At 41.8% G+C, this 20,306-nt stretch overlaps 1 protein-coding gene across 1 annotated transcript in view; it reads right to left on the minus strand.

Moving 5' to 3' along the window:
• CIB2 (calcium and integrin binding family member 2) overlaps nt 1-20,306 on the minus strand; it is a 111,232-nt gene that overhangs the window by 22,547 nt on the left and 68,379 nt on the right. Inside the window, exon 4 of the mRNA XM_030578135.1 lies at nt 1,914-2,061. Within this exon, the coding sequence (XP_030433995.1) occupies nt 1,914-2,061 (148 nt within the window). The remainder of the gene's footprint in view (nt 1-1,913; nt 2,062-20,306) is intronic.

Consider the following 20,306-nt stretch of genomic DNA (forward strand, 5'->3'; position numbering starts at 1 on the left):
ATTATCAGGCAGCGTACTCACATCCATACTTGTAGACTGATCCTGCAATATGTGAACTTCCAGAGGAGATCATGGCATGGAGTAACTCACAGAATCAAGGCCTTATCAAGAACACAGCAGTCTGCTTCCCCATCCGTATAACAAATACTTGGGAGGATCAATTAAGGTTTAGAAAGTACTTTGAAAACAAAGCACTCTATCTGCAGAGTACTATTTTTAGTGTTACCATTCAGTCTGGGTTTCTGCTAACACTGATGTTTTGAGATACCAACCACAGAAATGATGGGGGAAATAGTAAATTATTGTACTGCTCCATCTAAAATACAAACAAACAGCTAATAAGTTGCCAATAAATCTCCATGTAGCACTTCCATGGTCACATGAACTCAGAACCCAGTTGTCCACTGAGTAGCAATATTCCAAGCCTGATGGAACTGTTAGATTTGCAGCCTTGTATGCTTCAAGATTTAGTAGGTTATCTGGCAAGAAAATGTACACGTAGCAGGTTTAGTTCCTGCTTGCTTTTCTATGATGGGCTATAGCCAAGTGGTTGCCTCTCTCTGCTCTCACTAAGGAAACCCTACGCAGGCATAGGGGATGAGTTATATGGGCCCATGGTGCCCTTGCTTCATCAATATTTAGGAACGTGGGCCCAGCTTCACCGATGTTTGGGCTTACCGTGCTTTGAGGGGTCCTGCGCTTCAGTGGGATGCAGGGTCCAGGGCAGCCTGGGGGATAAGCGGGGGGCCTATCGCCAACAGCAGTGAGTGACCTGGCCCCAGCCCACCCTGCTCTGCTCTGCCCTGCCCTGCTGGCTCCCGGCATCACTCGGAGGAGGGGGCGGAAGCTGGAAAGAGGCAGGGAGACCTTTTTAGTACGTGAGATTCCAGGAGGGGAGACCTTGCTTTAAACTTGGAAAGGTGTGATCTATTTCAAAGAGAGGGCAAGCTGAGGCGGTAATTTTGTACTGACAGTGGGGAGTGGAGATATGCTGTCTTGTCCACTCATGCATCTACCTTTTTTCACTTGTGCTCAATGCTTTTTGGCTGGACCCCAGGATATAGCCACTAATCTCTAGCTAATAAAGAACTTTCAACCTTCTGATTATTATAGAAATTAGCAGTTTGTTGCCTGAGCTTTGTTATTACTGCTTTGCAAACTTCCTGGAAAGCACATGAAGCGGATTTCTTCCAGGAAATTGTTGTGCAAAGATGCAACAACAAGAATATTTTCTACAAAAATGTTGCCTAAGTGCTAATATAAAAAGATTTGAGTCATGTTTTCAGAACCATTAGTGCTTCATTTAGCATTCTTCCATGTGTCTAAAATTAGAAACAAAATGAGAATTGCCTATGAGCATCATAATGATCAGCTGTGGACTTGTACAGATAATCATCAGATGTGCAAAGATAATCTAAACAGGCCAGAAGAAAAAAGCAAGAGAAAAATTCATATACTATCTTTGTGTAAACATCAGGCTCTCCGATGGTCTTCCGGTTTCTAGAATTTAATTGATATTGGAAGTCTGAAACAATCTTATTTACCATCTTTGCTGTTATCATAATGACATACCACAAGATCTTTTGACATTTCAGTGGACTAAATAATACAGTATATCTAGCAGGGAAGATCCCTGAATTACACTAAAGTCATCTCTAATACCAAAACATCTCTTCTAGGGTTTTATCCTACATGTGCTTAACTTCAAGAATACAAGTAGTTCTGGGGATTTTAAAGTTAAGTGCATGTTTGTTGATTGGCTCAGCAAATGATGACGATGATGCTCAGTACCTTGCAAAATTAAGCCATTTTGCTTTTTGGCTAAGCACACAACTGATAGTGAACATCTCTCCTAGGTAGACAGTTAATCTGAATTAATGGAGCCATTTATCTACAGGATCCCCAGACATTACCATAGATCTTAAAGGCATAAATTGCTTTGAGCTCTCTAGGAGCCATTTCACTGAGCACAGAGAACATGTCCACAAAGTCATTGAAGCTGAGGTTCCCGTCTCCATCCTCTGAGAAGGCCTCCACAATCCTCTCCTTGAAGGGGTTTTCCTGCATAAAACACATAGGTTTATTTTTAGAACCTGGGACTTCACGAAAGCCACAAGCACAGCAGTCACATAGTGCAGCCTCCAGACTCCCCCCTGCAAACTGCAGCCTGGGAGGTAAAATAGGCTGGTGTGAAGAATAGGATGGGGGCAGGTCAGGTAAACAGCCACACAGATACACTGATCTGGATGCCAAATCCTGCTTACCTTACTCATGAAAGTTGTCCCATTGAAATCAATGGAGCTACTTGTGTGAATCAGGCAAGGAAAATTTCGCCCTGGATGAATTAACTAAAATAATAGGGAATTGTAAAGATTGCATGCAAATTGTTTAGTTTTAAAAAATCTAGATCAGTAAAAGCTGTGTTATCCAGCACTTTATCAACCAGAAAACTCTATTAACCAGCATTTCTAATATCTCCCAATATAAATCTTCAGTCTAGTAACTGGGACTAGTATACTGTCCAGGAGGTTATGCAATTGCACATTCTGCACTCTACTTTTATGCAAAAGAGGCAGAAGACAAGTAAGCAAGCTTATCATCAGGGATTTATTAAAAAAGCCGCTTCCAGGGTGTGTCATAGGCATAGGTGCTAAACTGCAGCACCCCCCTGGCTTGAAGTGGTTTCCATTTTATACAGGGCTTAACATTTGATTCAATGGCTCTCAGCACTACCACTATAAAAATTGTTCCAGCATTCCTGGTCATATGGTCATTACAGATTCAGCCCAGTCTCCTACACCTTCCACATCTACTATGATAATTGATATTGATAATGTCGACCCTGAGGCACAGGAAGATCCTGAAGTGTCTTCTGATTCAAAGAAAGATTAAATTACATTCAGTATAGTTTTAATGTTAAGTGCATTTTTAGTGATCTCGGTGTATGCCGTGCGCTGCCCATAGTAATATGTACTGTCATAAGATAACCCTACTGTATAGAAAACTTTACCTGTATACACCTAAGTGCTTCAAGAAGCCAGCCACTCTGCAGTGCAGTATTACTACTGGATTGGTGAGTACCTGTATACTATTTTATACTTTATTTATTTTATTGTATTCTAATTCTTTGAAAATTGGTATTCCATTGGTAAGTATAACGCTTAGTAAACTGGAATTTTTAACAAGCTGCCACCTCCCCCATCCCCATCTCCCCAACACGCTGGATTATAAAGCTTTTACTGTATAACAAAAACTGGACACTGTAGCAGATACTAGAACACTTCTATAATATCACTCCCAGGCCTACCACCATGTGTCAGCTGGTCATTGTTGACTTAAGAGTCAATGTCACTCACAGAAGTATGGCTTTTTGTAGGGGGTAATTTAAAAACTGACTTTGACTTTGAAATAGTGCTGCTCAGTGCGTGGGCCACAGTCAAATGAATGACCTTATCTTAAGGTAATTCAGTGCTACACTACCACTTATGTCTTAGGTCTACACTACCACTTATGTCAGCAAAACTTACGTCACTCATAGGTGTGAAAAAAAAACAACAAAACCCAGCCCCCTGAGTGACATAGTTTTGCTGGCATAAGTGGTAATGTGCACAGCGCTATGTCAGTGGGAGAGCATCTCTCGCCAGTGTAGCTACTGCCGCTCGTTGTGGTGGTTTTATTAAATTGACGGGAGAGCTCTCTCCCATTGGCATAGAGTGGCTACATGAGCGATCTTACAATGGCACAGCTGCATCAGTACAGCTGTGCAGCTACAAGCTCTTTAATGTAGGTATGGCTTTGGTATCTCTGATCAAAGAACTTCGAAGTTTGCCAACTCAGGCATTTTAGTGTATATATATTGCTGAGTATATATTTTCAAACAAACCACATGAATATATTTACATATCTTTGTAAGTGGAAAATGAAAGTGACCAAGATGGGCTGTATCATTTAAAAAATACATTGTATTGCCTCTAAGTTCAGGGCAGCAAATGAATTGAACAGAAAGTCTACAAGGAAAAATATGAATCCATGCCACCCTTTTTATTCAAAAAAGAAACAGAATCATAAAAGTGTAGGGCTGGAAGGAAACTCAATAAATCATTGAGTCCAGCCTCAGCACTGAGGCAGGACCAAGTAACCCTAGACCATCCGTGACAGGTTTGTACAACCTGTTCTTGAAAACCTCTAATGATGGGGATTCCTCAACCTCCCTACAAAGCTGTTTCCAGAGCTTAACTACCCTTATACTTTGAAAGTTTTTTCTAATATTTAGTGTAAATCTCCCTTGCTGCAGATTAAGACCATTACTTCTTGTCTTACTTTTAGTCAACATGGAGTACAATTGATCACAGTTCTCCTTTAATATATGTGAAAAATGTCATCAGTAGGGCCTACCAACTCATGGCCATGAAAAACGCATCACCAGCCATGAAGTCTGGTCTCCCTCTGTGAAATCTAGTCTTTTGTGTGCTTTTACCCTATATTACACAGATTTCATGGAAGAGACCAGCATTTCTCAAATTGGGAGTCCTGGCCCAAAACGGAGTTGCAGGAGGGTTGCAAGGTTATTTGGGGTGTGTGTGTGCAATATTGCCACCCTTACTTCTGCACTGCACTGCAGAGCTGGGTGGCTGGAGAATGGTGGCTGATGGCTGGAGAGCAGTGGCTGGTTGCCAGGCACTCAGCTCCGAAGGCGACGCCCCACCAGCAGCAGCACAGAAGTAAGGGTGGCAATACCATACCATGCCATCCTTACTTCTGCGCAGCTGCTGGCAGCAGCGCTGCCTTCAGAGCTGAGCAGCTGGAAAGCAGCAGCTGCTGGCTGGGAGCCCTGCTCTGAAGGAAGGGTAGCAGTACCGCAACCCCCCTACAATAATCTTGTAAACCTCCCACAACTCCTTTTTGGGTCAGGACCCCTACAATTACAACACTGAAATTTCAGATTTAAATAGCTGAAATCATGACATTTACAATCTTTAAAATCCTATGACCATGAAATTGACCAAAATCGACAGTGAATTTGGTAGGACCCTAGTTATCACATCCCCCCCTCAATCTTCTTTTCTCAAGACTAAACACATTTTTTTTAAAACTTTTTCTCATAGCTCAGGTTTTCTAAACCTTTTTATCATTTTTCATTGCTTTTCTCTGGACTCTAATTTGTCCACATCTTTTCTAAAGCATTATGCCCAGAATTGGACTCAAACTGAGTGCCAAATGCCAGGTGGAGTTGGACAATTACCTCCCGTGTCTTATATACAACACTCTTGTTAATACATCCCAGAATGATATTAGCCTGTTTTGCAACTGCATCATATTGAACTAACTATATAAGTTTTACAAGAAAATAAACAGTACATTTTGGAAATCAAATATCTTATAAAAAGGGACACTCTGGATTGGTAAACTTGAATTACAGCCCACTTCTTTGTTATGAACTTGCACAGATTTTTGTAGAATCCATGTGGTCCAAAAAGGACTGTGGTATTGTACAGTTATGGGCCAAATATACAACTGGTATTACCAGCGGCGGCGGCTCCAGGCACCAGCGCTCCAAGCGCGTGCCTGGGGTGGCAAGCCTTGGAGGAGTGGCCTGCCGGTCCCTGCAAGGGCGGCAGTCAGGTAGCCTTAGGCGGCTTGCCTGCAGGAGGTCCGCCGGTCCTGCGGATTTGGCGGCAATTCGGTGGCGGGTACGCCAAAGCCGCGAGACTGGTGGACCTCCCGCAGGCAAGTCGCCAAAGGCCACCTGCCTGCCGTGCTTGAGGCGGCAAAAAAGCTAGAGCCGTCCCTGCATACCACACTTCCATAGTACCCTATTTCTTTAGGAGCAATTAATTATCTGATGTATCTGGTTTTCATACCCTTTTTTCCTAAGCCAAACAGAAAATACAATGCCAGCAGCAGCCCTACCTTCCTAAATCACTCTACAACTCCCAGCTCAGTGCTTCTATACAATGGAGTGAAACCAAATATGGAGAAAGACAGAATGACGTGAGTCATGACAAATGGCAAATAAAAATTAGTAACATTAGGGAAGAAATCTTATTGTCATTTTTAAAAACTCAGTGACATTATTTTAATGGTAACAATCATTCTGTTGATGTTGCTCTCCTGCCAATACCGAATCACTATGCATTCCTACAGCAATGAGTTTAAGCAATCCCAGCGGCCTTCAAAGGAAAACACTGCAGGCACACAACTGGCATTCTGAGGTAAATGATGGTTCCCACTTTATATGAAGTTGACTGCACCTGAAGAAGTGGGTTTTTTACCCAAGAAAGTTTATGCCCAAATAATCTGTTAGCCCTGGTCTATACTACGAGCTTAGGTCGATTTTATAAGCAATGTCTCTACACATCCAACCCCATTCTGTCGACCTAAAGGGCTCTTAAAATCAACTGCTGTATTCCTCTCCGGCGAGGGGAGTAGTGCTAAAATCGACCTTGAAAGGTTGAATTTGGGGTAGTGCAGATGCAATTCAACGGTATTGGCCTCTGGGAGCTATCCCAGAGTGCTCCAATGTGATCGCTCTGGACAGCGCTTTCAACTTCAATGCACTAGCCAGGTACACAGGAAAAGCCCTGGGAATTTTGAATTTCATTTCCTGTTTGGTCAGCATGGTGAGCTTAGCTGTACAGGTGACCATGCAGTCCCAGAATCGCAAACAAGCTCCAGCATGGATCAAATGGGAGACACTGGATCTGATTGTTGTATGGGGAAAAATAATCTGTGCTGGCCGAACTCTGATCAAAAAGAAGAAATGCTGATATATACGCCAAAAATAGCACAGCATGGTGGAGAGAGGCTACAACAGGGACACACAGCAGTGCTGCGTGAAAGTTAAGGAGCTCAGGCAAGCCTACCAAAAGACAAAGGAGACAAACAGTCGCTTCAGGTCAGAGCCTCATACATGCCACTTCTTTGATCAGCTGCATGGCATTCTAGGGGAGGACCCTACCATTACCCCCCACTGTCTGTGGACATCTGCAAGGCAAGAGTCTCGCAACAGGGAGGAGGACTTTGTGGATGAGGAAGAGGAGGAGGAGTAGGAGAATGCGCAGCAGGCAAGCGGAGAAATCCATTCTCCCTAGCCACCAGGACCTTTTCATCATCTTGAAGCCAATACCCTCCCAAGGCGGGTTCCTGGACCCTGAAGCCGGAGAAGGCACTTCTGGTGAGTGCACATTTGTAACTACACTACAGGGTTTTAAAGCAATTGTGTTTAATGTTTGATTTTCCCTGAAGAATTGGGATGCATTTGTGGCCACTACAGCTACTGGAAAAGTCTGTTAACATGTCTGGGGATGGAGCGGAAATCCTCCAGGGACATCTCCATGAAGCTCTCCTGGTGGTACTCTGAAAGCCTTTGCAGAAGGTTTCTGTGGAGGGCTGCCTTATTTTGTCTTCCATGGTAGGACACTTTACCACGCTAAGCCAGTAGAAAGTAGCCTGGAATCATTGCAGCACAAAGCATGGCAGTGAATGGTCCTGGGTTTTGTTCGCATTCAAACAACATTCAGTCTATATCTTTCTGTGTTAGCCTCAGGAGAGTGATATAATTCATGGTCACCTGGTTCAAATAGGGGAATTTTTGTAAGGGAACAGTAAAAGGACCCCGTTCATGCTGGGCTGTTTGCACTTGGCTAAAAGGGATCATCTCAGACAATAGCCACACGATGGGGTGGGAAGAGGGGTGTGCTGCACATCCACCCAAAAACAGCAGCTCCTCCTTTTAAACAGCAAACCCAGCCGGCATTGCTTGCTACGGGAAAGAAGGGCACTGCAGTTTGAAACCATTGCCGCATGGTATGAAGACGGAAGAAGCCAACCCCACATACCCTTTGGCTTACCATGACTGCCTGGAAACAAAATTCTGTTGCCCAGCTGTGTGTGATGTGTCACCATAATGGCAGGCACTCAATATAAAAGGCAAAATGTGACCTTGTACCTAAAGCACATGTGCTGTCTGCTGTGAATTGCTTGATTCACTGTGAAAGAGTCTCCCTTTTGTTCTCAGAAATATATCTTCTTAAATTCTATTCTCCCTTTTTATCCCCCTGCAGGTGCAAATGTTTCTACGCTTCCCCTATCATCTCCGTCCCAGAGGTTATCGCAGATTAGAAGGCGAAAAAAGCGCACTAGAGATGACATGTTTTCCGAGCTCATGAAGTCCTCCCGCACTGATAGGGCACAGCTGAATGCATGGAGGCATACAGTGACAGAGGCCAGGAAAGCATTCAGTGAGCATGATGCGCAGAGGCAGGAGGCGATGCTGAGGTTAATGGGGGAGCAAACAGACATGCTCAGGCATCTGGTGGAGCTGCAGGAAAGGCAACAAGAGCACAGACCACCACTGCATCCACTGTATAACCACCTGCCCTCCTCCTCCTCAAGTTCCATATCCTCCTCACCCAGATGCCCAAGAACAGGGGATGGGGGAGGCTTCGGACACCCAGCCACTCCACTCCAGAGAATGGCCCAAGCAACAGAAGGCCATCATTCAACGAGTTTTGATTTGTAGTGTGGCTACAATTAGCAATGTGGCCTTGTCCTTCCCTCCTCCCCCAGCCCACCTGGGCTACCGTATCAGTTATCTCACTTTTTTTTTAATTAAAAAAAAATGCATGGTTTCAAAACAATAGCGATTTTATTTCCTTTGCCAGTTGTGATTGAAGGGGAGAGAATGGTTGGCTTACAGGGAATTAAAATCAACAGAGGGGGTGAGTTTGCATCAAGGAGCACACACAACTGTCACACTGTAGCCTGGGCAGTCATGAAACTGGTTTTCAAAGCCTTTCTTATGCACAGCATGTCTAGCTGTGCTCCTTTAATAGCCCTAGTGTCTGGCTGCTCAAAATTGGCCACCAGGCGATTTGCCTCAACCTCCCACCCCACCATAAACATCTCCCCCTTACTCTCACAGATATTATGGAGCACACAGCAAGTAGCAATAACAATGGGAATATTGGTTGCACTGAGGTCTAACCTAGTCAGCAAACAGCACCAGCGAGCTTTTAAACATCCAAAAGCACATTCTATCACCATTCTGCATTTGCCTAGCCTATAGTTCAACTGCTCCTTACTGTCCAGGCTGCCTGTGTATGGCTTCATAAGCCATGGGAGCAAGGGATAAGCTGGGTCTCCAAGGAGAACTATTGGCATTTCAACATCTCCAACAGTAATTTTCTGGTCTGGGAAGTAAATCCCTTCTTGCAGCTTCAAACAGCCCAGGGTTCCTAAAGATGTGAACATCATGCACCTTTCCCGACCATCCCACGTTGATGTTGGTGAAACGTCCCTTGTGATTCACCATTGCTTGCAGCACCATTGAGAAGTACTTCTTGAGGTTTATGTACTGGTTGGCAAGATGGTCCAGTGCCAAGATAGGGATATGCATTCCGTCTATTGCCCCACCACAGCAAAGCCATCCAGTATGACCTGCACATTTCCCAGAGTCATTACCCTTGCTAGCAGAAGATTAGTGATTGTCTTGGCTACTTGGATCACAGCAGCCCCCACAGTAGATTTGGCCACTCCAAATTGATTCCTGACTGACCGGTAGCTGTCTGATGTTGCAAGCTTCCACAGGGCTATCGCCACTCACTTCTCAACAGTCAGAGCAGGTCTCATCTTGATATTCCTGTGCTTCAGGGTGGGGGAAAGCAACTCACAAAGTTCCAGGAAAGTGGCCTTATGCATGCAAAATTTCCACAGCCACTGCGAATCATCCCATACCTGCAACACTATGTGGTCCCGTCAGTCTGTGCTTGTTTGCCGGGCCCAGAATCGGTGTTTCACTGTATAAACCTGCCCCACTGCCACCATGATGTCCCAATTGCAACGTCCTGTGCTTTCAGGAACATCTGTGTCCATGTCTTCCTCACAATCGTCCTCATGCTGGCGGCTCCTAGCTAGGTTCTGCACATACTACAGGATAATGCGCTAGGTGTTTACTATGCTCACCAGTGGTGAGCTGAGCAGGCTCCATGCTTGCCATGCTATGGCGTCTGCATGGGTAACCCAGAAAAAAAGGTGCAAAATGATTGTCTGCCACTGCTTTCATGGAGGGAGGGAGGAAGGGAGGGGTGACTGATGACATGTACCCAAAACCACCCACGACAATGTTTTTGCCCCATCGGGCATTGGGAGCTTAACCCAGAATTCCAATGGGCAGCAGAGACTGTGAGGACTATGGGATAGCTGCCCACAGTGCACTGCTCCACGAGTTGATGCTAGCCGTGGTATTGAGGACACATTCCGCCGACTTAATGCGCTTAGTGGGGACATACACAATCAACTGTATAAAATCCCTTTCTAAAGACTGACTTCTATAAAATCGACCTAATTTCATAGTGTAGACATACCCTTAGTCTTTAAGGTGCCACCAGACTCCTCGTTGTTGTTTTCTTTTGGATACAGACTAACACGGCTACCCCTCAGATACTTCATTACAGCTGGATCTTATGTAAGTATCATTTGTAGTCTGACACATCAGAGGGAGCAGTTGTAATGAACTGGTGCTGGACAGATACATATATACTTAACATCAGTGAAGATCAAACCTGGGACCTTCAGCAGCACAAGTGAAAGACATGGTCATACTTATACAAATGCAATAAACTTATTCTGTAAGACCAGTTACCAATTTAACATGTCAGACATCCAAGCATGGATTAATGGGGCCTGAGTATGTTTCTTAAATAACTCTGTATATTTGCCTTTTAAATTTGAATGAAAAAAATTAAATCTTTCTTATATCTATTTCTTTCCTTTACCTTCCCCGTATTAGGTATATAGGGAGGTAGAGCTTTAGCTTGCATAATGGAAAGTATTAGTTACTTTAACAGATATTTCTCAAATCCTTTACGTAATTCCATTACCTCTGCTCTAAAGAGCACAGATTAAGGTTTCATAATATTTAAAAGGAAAAGCATTTTCACATAAACTGGGATTGTGTTCCTTCCTAGTTTCTTGTGTCCCCTTCAGCATTAATTGTTTTAAAAAGAGCCATTGTAAAATTCAAAACCTGGGTTTAGCTTGCTAAAAAAGCTTTTTATGTCCAGTCACCATATAAATTAAAGGGAGAGAGAGAAGCAGGAAAGAACCGTTAATGCTGAGAATTTTGCAATCTAATAGACTGTTGAACTTTGGTCTGGGGGGTTGAAATCATCAGAACCCCTTTTGATGGGCTTATTACATTTGCCATTAATCTTTAGGCTCATTATTTTAACCCACCCTTTAACCCATCTTTACTATAACCATTACCCTTTCCATTGATTTTTGGACATGCTACAATGTATACTATGAAACGCAGTCCTGGAATACAATGCACCAAGGCAGCACCTGGCCATTACAGTATGTGTAATTATATGTAAGCTTTTCTGCCATTCTAGTTATGAATTGTAACATACAATTTGTTGTTTACACCTCTATCATTTTTCTCCAAAGCCTTTTATAAAACATTCATGTTCTGCTTTAATCCGATCCATTTTGTATTTATCTGTGGTTCAATCAGTGAATTCAGAACACTGTGTACTGCGAGCATGAGCTGATTGCATATTGGAAATATGAAGTTACAAGGCACAGATAAGTAAACTAATATTCAGGGATGTGAACAGGTCAAGATAACCAAACAGGAGTGGCTTGGTTGTTATTAAGAGATGCCTTAATATCAAAACAAATCTTGAGAGTATTCTCCCTTCCGTGTTTGCACATAAATCCTCACTGACTTTAATGGAGAAGTTTCACTGCATCAGCAAGAGAATAATATGCTATGTGGATTACTGAGGTCATGTCAGGATGTTTTAAACAGAAATGGACTTGGCCTGAATTGGTCAGAATGAGAAGTTCCTCAAATTTTGAGGTATTTTGGTTTGGGCCCATCTCTACTTTTAACTTGAGAGGTTCATATTATGGATGGACTTTAAACAGCTAAAATGTTCACTAGCAGATGTGACCCATCATCTGCTGATAAAAAAAACAATTGTATAACCAAGGGCTGGGGAGATGATTATTTAAATATTTTTAAAATGTCTGGGTCCATCCTGTCTGTCTTTCTAGGTATGTATAAGGGAGTTTTATACAATGCGCAATATGACGGCAATCAATGTTAACATATGAAAAGCAATGCACATTGGAAAAAAAATTGAAGTAGATGTCGTTGAGGCCAATAACTTAGCAAAATTCAAAAAAAGGATTGGCCATTTATATGGATAACAAACATTCAGAGTTAAAACATACACCTTTTCAATTCACAGTGTCAGCTCAGGGACCTGGACATCACTGTAGACAGCTCAACGACGGTGTTAGCTCAATGTGCAGCTGTAGTCAAAGTATCAAATAAGATGCTAGTATGCATAAGGAATGGGATGGAGAAAGATGGCATTATAAATGTTTTTGTGTTATGTAAATCAATAGCGCAGATTCATTTGGAATGCTTAAGACCCATATGCTAATACCAAGAGGAGTCATACTTGTAGACAAGGGCATTACGACAAAACCCTGGTCTACACTATGAGTTTATGTCGAATTTAGCAGCCTTAGATTGATTTAAGCCTGCATCCGTCCACAAGACAAAGCCATTTTTGTCGACTTAAAGGGCACTTAAAATCGATTTCTGTACTTCTCCCTGACGAGGGGATTAGTGCTGAAATAGACATTGCTAGGTTGAATTTGGGGTAGTGTGGACACAATTTAAGATTTTCAGAGGAGCCTCTGGGAATTACATCCCCATCTCTCACTGATATTAGCTGGACTCTTAACATCCTTAGATGTTGAGAGTCCCAGCCTCTATGGCCCTAGGTATCACTGGCCATTTTTTGCTTTTACACGAAATCTCCTATGTTTCAGCTTTGACATTGCTATTCAAAGACTTGTCACTCTGTGACATTCCCAGGTGACTCCTTGACTAGACAGCACATATTTTTGGAATGGTTTATGTCAGCACTTGGCCTTGAATATAGTATGGAAAAGAAGAAAAGTCTTGACCTCACTTGCATCTACAATAAGTAGTGCAATAATTGATGTAGAAGCAGGAGAAAAGTATCTTTGTAGCCTTTAAAAAGGTCTCTTATCAACTGACATCCCCCAAAATACTAATTTACTCATGTGGATATGGATTCTAATAAAGCACTTGACTAGAAAGGGAAAGATGGAATTGCTAGCGCTTGATGATTAATTCTTAAGTAATTGGACAAATGTCACCTCTGGCCATGTATTTCTATTGAGCAAATTGAAATGTTTTCAGCTGTATTCATTAATCAAAATGAATCTATCACATATTTGCTGCAAATAATTCTTGTCCGTAGCTTGTTTTATCAGTTTTCTGAGAGATTTAAATGAATATTTACTGAATATTGTTTGTGGTCTTACCCAATTCTCGTAATTTCCTTTCTACTACTTTCTAAGCTTCTCTAGGGAGGGAACTGGGGACAAATTCTGCCCTAAGCTATACCTGTGCATCCAAATTGATTTCATTGTGGGTAGGTGTGTATGTGATGGGTATGTGATCACAGAAACCTCTTAGGAACTGATGTGCTGAGACTACTTCTAACCCGTTTTCCCTGCCAGCTTGGGACTCCAGAAACTTGCCTTGCTTGAGCCAGGCACACTAGCCTGCTGCAAGCACAGATCCAAGTCTGAATTATGTCCCCCAAAAGCTGCAGGCTTAACTGAAAACAGTTTAAGAAGTGTTTCTGTCTCCAGCACCCAGATGCTCAATTCCCAGTGGGGTCCAAACCCCAAATAAATCTGTTTTACCTTGTATGACATAGCTTGTATGACGTAACTGGAATGTTCTACCCAAGCATATTCCCATAAAGCATTATGGGGTGCAACGTCACAGTGTAACTAGCAGAACACAGGCCCTTGTTATTTTATTATTGCTTGTAAAGCACAATACACATGCATGATGCTAAATAAGGATAATAATATCCTAGTAACCTGAGTGACACATGGAACGTGCATGCATACCTTTGCCAGGCTAAAGTCTCTTTTGTTTCTACTTTCCTCTTTTATAGATCTGGATGCTCAACTGTCTGATTATCAACCAAGCTACCTCCCCTACATAATGAAAAAAATGCCAAAATTTGAGCTTGAGCTTGTCACACAGCTCTTAGATGCTAGCTAAGATCATGTTAGGTATCAGGTTAATATCTGATAAATTCTTTAGCTAAGGCAGGGGAATAGATGCAATGATCTAATAAACATTTTCTATTGCTAACTGCAGTGACATATTTTAGTCAAATGTGTAATCATTTCACCATAGGGAGCAAACAAAAGACACTGGGGACGATTGTATCCATAGCTCAGCACAGTGTTTTTCCTGATCAAGAATTGCTCCAGCTCTCTGGCACCTAACACTCTGCTCAAAAATCCAGCTCATGACCAGCTAAAGGCTTTTTCTTATTGTCTGTGCTGCTTTAACCAGTGGCAGTTCTTGGGTTTCTGTTTTACTATTTGCCACATTTCAGAAAGGAGCAAAATGTTTAAATGTGAATGATCCAATGGACAGAGCACACAAGCCACATCAACACAGGGAGAAGAATCAAAGGTGTAAAAATGGCCTTGAGCATCCCTGCACTGCAACCCCCCTTTCAGGGAATAGTGCTGAGGACCTTGGAGCCAACACAGAGGGATGTGGAGGTCCAATCATCCTCAGTGGAATGGTTCAATGTGAATGCTTCTGCAGGAGCAGGTTGATAGAATTACCAGGGCCTAAGGCACTGTGGACAGCAGGTGGAACAAAAAGACACTCTCCAATATAAGCTAACTCTAGAAAGTGAAGTTACCAATGGCTTTTCAGTCACGAAGCTATAGTCAGGCATGGTTTGTATAGGACAAGATGACCATGTTGGATGTGGCCATCTGGTCGTAAAGGAAGACCTCTGCTCAGCATGTTTCAGCTGAATGTCAAAAATCCTCAAGGTCCAGGCTATTAGTAGTGCTGCCCATTTAGGACTAAAAAAAAAAGACCTCTGATATATTAACATGTGTTTATGTAACGCAACTGTTAAAATTTAGAGAATCTAGAACCTAATTTAACAGCCGCTGTGGTGGGATAAATTGGCATAGCTCTATGACTTCAATAGAACAACACAGATTTACATCAGCTGAGCATCTGGCCTAATACATGTATATATTTTCTTGTCCCAACACTGAATCCTCCTCAGGCAATAGAAGCTCTTCTCTCACTTTATCATTAATTAATGCACGATTCCTGACAGATTAAGGTTTGTGACTGTCAACAAACTTTCTCTCCTTGAGTTATGGAAGTTGTATTTAAATTCAGCCTGGCTCAGCCATTAGTGTGTGTAGTAGTGATCCCTCTTCCTCTACATCTAATTCCCTCTGAATCTAATTTAGAAAAGTGCATTATTGATTCTATCTATTTATCAGATCCTGCAGCTGTGGTGCTGAGCTCAGCCTTGGCAGTAACTACAAATGATACAAAAAGAAAAAAAAATGTAGAAGAAAAGCCAGGTATACTGGAAATCTCTCAAATGTACTTAGAATTTAATAGATATTTTGTTTGTTTCTTTTTAGAGAGACTCAGATGTTAGCTTTATCTTCAACTCTATGATGCTGAAAAGCTACTGATGGGAAAGACCGACACAGCAATCTCTTTGGCATTACATTTGGAAAAATTGCAAATGCAGAACTAGATTATGCATCTTTTCTTTGCACATAAATCAAGGGACCACAGCCGTTAGACTGTATGCTCTTTGGGCAGGGGCTATTCTTGTTCTATTTGTATGGCCCCTAGCACAATGGGGTCCTGATTCACGACTGGGGCTCCTACGTGCTGCCACACTACAAATAAATACAAACAATTTTTAAGACAGCCCTGGCAAAAATAGGAAATCAAATACCCTCCTTCAAACCAAATTCCCCACAGGTAGCAAATTCATCAGCCACTGAAATATAGGTAATCTCTTTACAAAAAGTCTGAGAGTCAGTTTCTCAAGCAACAAAAATTTGCAAGCTGACAGCAATCTTTTCAAGAAATCTACAAACTCTTATGAAACTGAAAAATAAACTGTTGGGTAATAACCACAAATTTGACACTGAGTTTTGTCATACCGTTTTCACAAAAGCAAGTTCCAAAAGTTTCATCCAGCTTCTTTCTCCTATAAACCCCTTCCCAAAGCCAGCCAAGAAGCCTGAAAGGTTTTGCATATTCTCACTGAGAAGACCAAATAGATTCTGCTGAATTTAAAGGTAGTTATGAGAACTCTGGCCCATAAAGAAACACTATATAACCATAAAGAAACTATATAACACTATTACATCCTATTCTTTTTTAGGCAGCCCGCCTTAATCTTAGGAGGAGGAGTCTTATTCCTGCAACTCAAATTCTAATCACATTTTAAAAAGAAATTTCTGTTTTATGCCTCAGTAATTTAGGAACAAGTATGTTCTATTGGAACTATACCTAATCAATTGATATTCTCTCGCGGTAGGTCGCTTCCTAGAGACTTCATCATTTGGGGCCTGTCACTGGATGCACCACTCACTGCTGAGCTGGTGACTCCTTCTGGTCACTCTGGGGATTAGTTCTCAAGGCCAATGGCCCCATCTCATATGACTGACATCACATGGGAGCAACACTGAGGTTTCTCAGTTGTCCTAACAACTTACTTCTTGTAGGGTCACTAACCACCATCTGACAGTTACATTTTTGTTGGTGCCATCCAGTTCTGGATTCATATCACTGAAGTAAAGCCAAAGGGTTTCATATCCCATCACCAATACCCAGAGCTCTTCAGTTACCCAACTTCTTCCATTTGGTGCTTATGTAAAATGGAAAGTGCGCTGACTCTTCATATAAAAGCCCTTAGATTCTGCCATGATGGGTGAGCTTCCAGTATGACAGATTAGAGAGAGACATTTCATATCTACGTAAAATGTCCTTGCAGGGGATGGATGAGTCAAAGAAACTGTTTCTAAATCAAACAGCCCTGAGTGATGAGTGCATTTCTGACAGGGGCATAATTCAGTTTGCATGCAATGTTTCTGAAAAAGCAGCAGCAGGTAGAAGGCTAAACACAACTGGGGACATATTTCCATTCTGAAAAAGTATGTTAAATGTGACACACATGCTGCTTTACCCTCCTATTTACCAAATATGTGAGCTGGTTAGTTTCTTCAGATCAACCACATTTCACTTTGAGTCAACGTAGATTTGGCAACTGGCACTATCTGATGTATAACATAGTGCCCCAAACAACAATACTTTGCACTTGTGTATAGCACTATTCATCCAGTAATCTGACAGCAATTCAGAGCAGTGAGTATTATTCCCATTTTACAGATAAGCATACTTATCTGATACAGACAGCTATTGAGGGGCCAAATCCTTGGTCCCACTCTAGTTGCTTTGCACCATCTGAGTGACAGACAACAACTGGAAACTTGGTGCATCTGGCCCCCTCATTATTCCCCCAGCATCAGAAATTCCCTGGGAATAACAGAGCCACCAGAGAGGCTTTATGCCATCCACCCTTGCAGCCAGAGAAGGAAGGCTGTGTGGACAGGTTACTTGTGCACGCCATTGACCCTTGGCTGCTGGAATGTCCTCTTCAGGTCACAAGCAAAGGCACATAAATTAAAGCAACCTGGGTGTTGCTCTAAGTTACACTAAGGGCTGGCTGTAGGGCTGGGGAGCAGCAAAAGGAGACTTTAAACCACCTTTGTTTCCTCTCCCCTCTCAGCTGCACTGCTTGTATCTTGTCACAACTGAGGATCTGGCCCAAAGATGTCATTTGTTCTGCTGGGTGCTGGACACTTCTGACAATCAGGCCACTGATTTAAGCACTGAAATATGGATTTAGGAGCCTAACTTTAGGTATTGAAGTCAGACAAGCTTAGTCAATATGTCTAAAGCTATCCACTAAAAAACTGAGGTATCTAAAATTAAAGGCCATATTTTAAGAATGTGGCTATTAATCTCTGTGCCTCAGTATACCTACCTGTGAAATAGGAATAACACTTACCCACCTTTAACACATGCTTCGAGCTCTATGAAAAATATTTTATAGCTTTAATAACAGGATATTTCATGTAAAAGGACATAGGTGACTGATTAAAAGGGTTCTGAAATAAATATTTACTGCTCCAAAATAGTCTATTCATATTATGAGCTTTTAAAATGTTCCTTACTGTGACAAATGATAAAATTAACAATTCAACATTATGTTTTAAAACATATCATTTCACAGAATGTTTCAGAAGAATAATGGGTCTTGGAATATTGTGTATATTATAGGTTTGTATATAAGTAATAAACCTCAAATTGCCCTCATTTTGTCTTCTGTTCCTACTGTCATGCTATATATGATGGTGAACATGGCAGGGAATCTTTTTGGATTCATGGGTTATCCACGTTGTATCACATTGTTAAAACAGCACTAACTTTCTTAAGATATGAGTTGTGAGGTGCCAGGGAATGTTTGGTTGGATACATAGAATTATGGCAACCAAGGGTACAGGCTTCCTGTAAAGCTGGTATGCTTAATTAATAAAAGCCATTCTGGGGCTGGATTCTGTTCTGGGTGGAACTGAGTTGCCTAGCTTCATGAGCTAAGGGCTGAACAGCTGGACTTCGGAGTAGAAATTCTATTTGTCCTAATTTTAGAGTAATGAGTTAAATCACACATTGTGACTTGAAACAATATAAGGTAGATAATCACTAATTTCAAAAAAGTGAGGTGTGATAAAATTTGAATATCAATATGTTATAATGCTGGTAACAGTGGTGTTTATGACACTGATGGCATTTAAAAGGTTGAGTCACATGAGGACTTTTTTCTGAACTTCTCGGTAAAGTGTTTCTTTGTTACATTTTTGGTAACAACTTTTGAAAGCTTCTTTCAAGCCTTCATCTTGTACCCTCTCTATGCCTCTTAAAGGGTTAGCACATAATGAGAATTTATAAATACTACAAGACTTATGGGTTGATCTTGCTAAAGAAATCAAAGTAACCCAGACAAAAGAACCCTCGGTTAACCTCCAATTTTCTTCCTGAATCCTACTACTGAGCTGCATGTTTTAGGCCTCTGGCAAATCATAATTATGCCAGAAGTTGTCAAAAAAGATCTTTTTATAAAATAAATCCTTACAGGTTGGAAGCCCTTCATTTCTCTATTTACATTAAACAAATTATGTATTTCTAGATACCGTCAAGTGCTCTTCAATAAATACATTCTTCTGAGTCAAATGGGCTTCTGGGAACACGTACGATGTTGCCCCTGCCCTGAGCATGCACCAGACATGGTAGTCAGGGGACTAATAATACTGAACTTCGGTTTGAGTTTGGCTTTAAATGCATTTCAATGCATGCTGACTTCAGAACTGTACATTTATTTTTTCACAAAAATATTGCAATTGCTTTTGCTTCCATTTAGGTGCTGATTGCTGTGCTACATTATGGAGATTTTGTAAACCACTGAAATGAAGACCACCGTTACATTTTTGCACTATTCCCTAAATATTTGGTGACACTTCAAATGCTGGCAGCAATGAGTGGACTGTGGTTTTTGCATGATAGTACATAGAAATTCTATTAACCTATTTTATATTACATAGAAAACAAACATTTTGTCATAACTGGTGCAATTCAATACTTTGCTTCAAAAGGTTAAATGGTGTCTAACAATCTACACTTGTCCTATTAAACTATGGTACATTTAATTGCTGTACTAGATAAAGGATAGATGTGCGGACTCATATTTCTCACTCTAAATTTTCGCATGATGTAAACCACATATTGATTGTCTTATGGACACCCTCTCCTCCCACTAAGATCATGTGAAACTCCTGTAGCAACACAAGCTCTTGTTTATATGGAAAAGTAATATGGGGAGTAGTTAGTGTGTTCTCATCTTCTTTTTTAGGTAATTTAGCATCAGGAAACAAGGAAGAGGAACCAGCACCTGTGATAAGCCAGCTCTCTGAAGACCACCAGCAAGTTCTCCACAGATCACAGTGAAAGACTTACTGGCTTAGTGGTCTGAGCACAGAGCTAGGAGCCAGGAACTCCGGGGGGGCCCTATAAGTTGTTTGCACACTGCTTCCATCAATTTCAACAGGAGTTGCATACATGCAGCTGACATCATGATGAGACACCTCTCCACCTTTTCAAGTACTGGGCCTGGCTCCCTTGGTGAAGGGGAAGTCTGTACTTCCTGTAGTTACATAAATAATTTCCAATGTCTGACATTGGTCCTGCCTGGAATAGGAAGGGGAGGAACTCAGCTTCTCACATTAGTTATCACTCAACCATGGTACCAAACTCACTCCCTTGAGGC

Source organism: Gopherus evgoodei, chromosome 10, assembly GCF_007399415.2.
Source record: "Gopherus evgoodei ecotype Sinaloan lineage chromosome 10, rGopEvg1_v1.p, whole genome shotgun sequence".
Classification (NCBI taxonomy): Eukaryota; Metazoa; Chordata; order Testudines; family Testudinidae; genus Gopherus; species Gopherus evgoodei.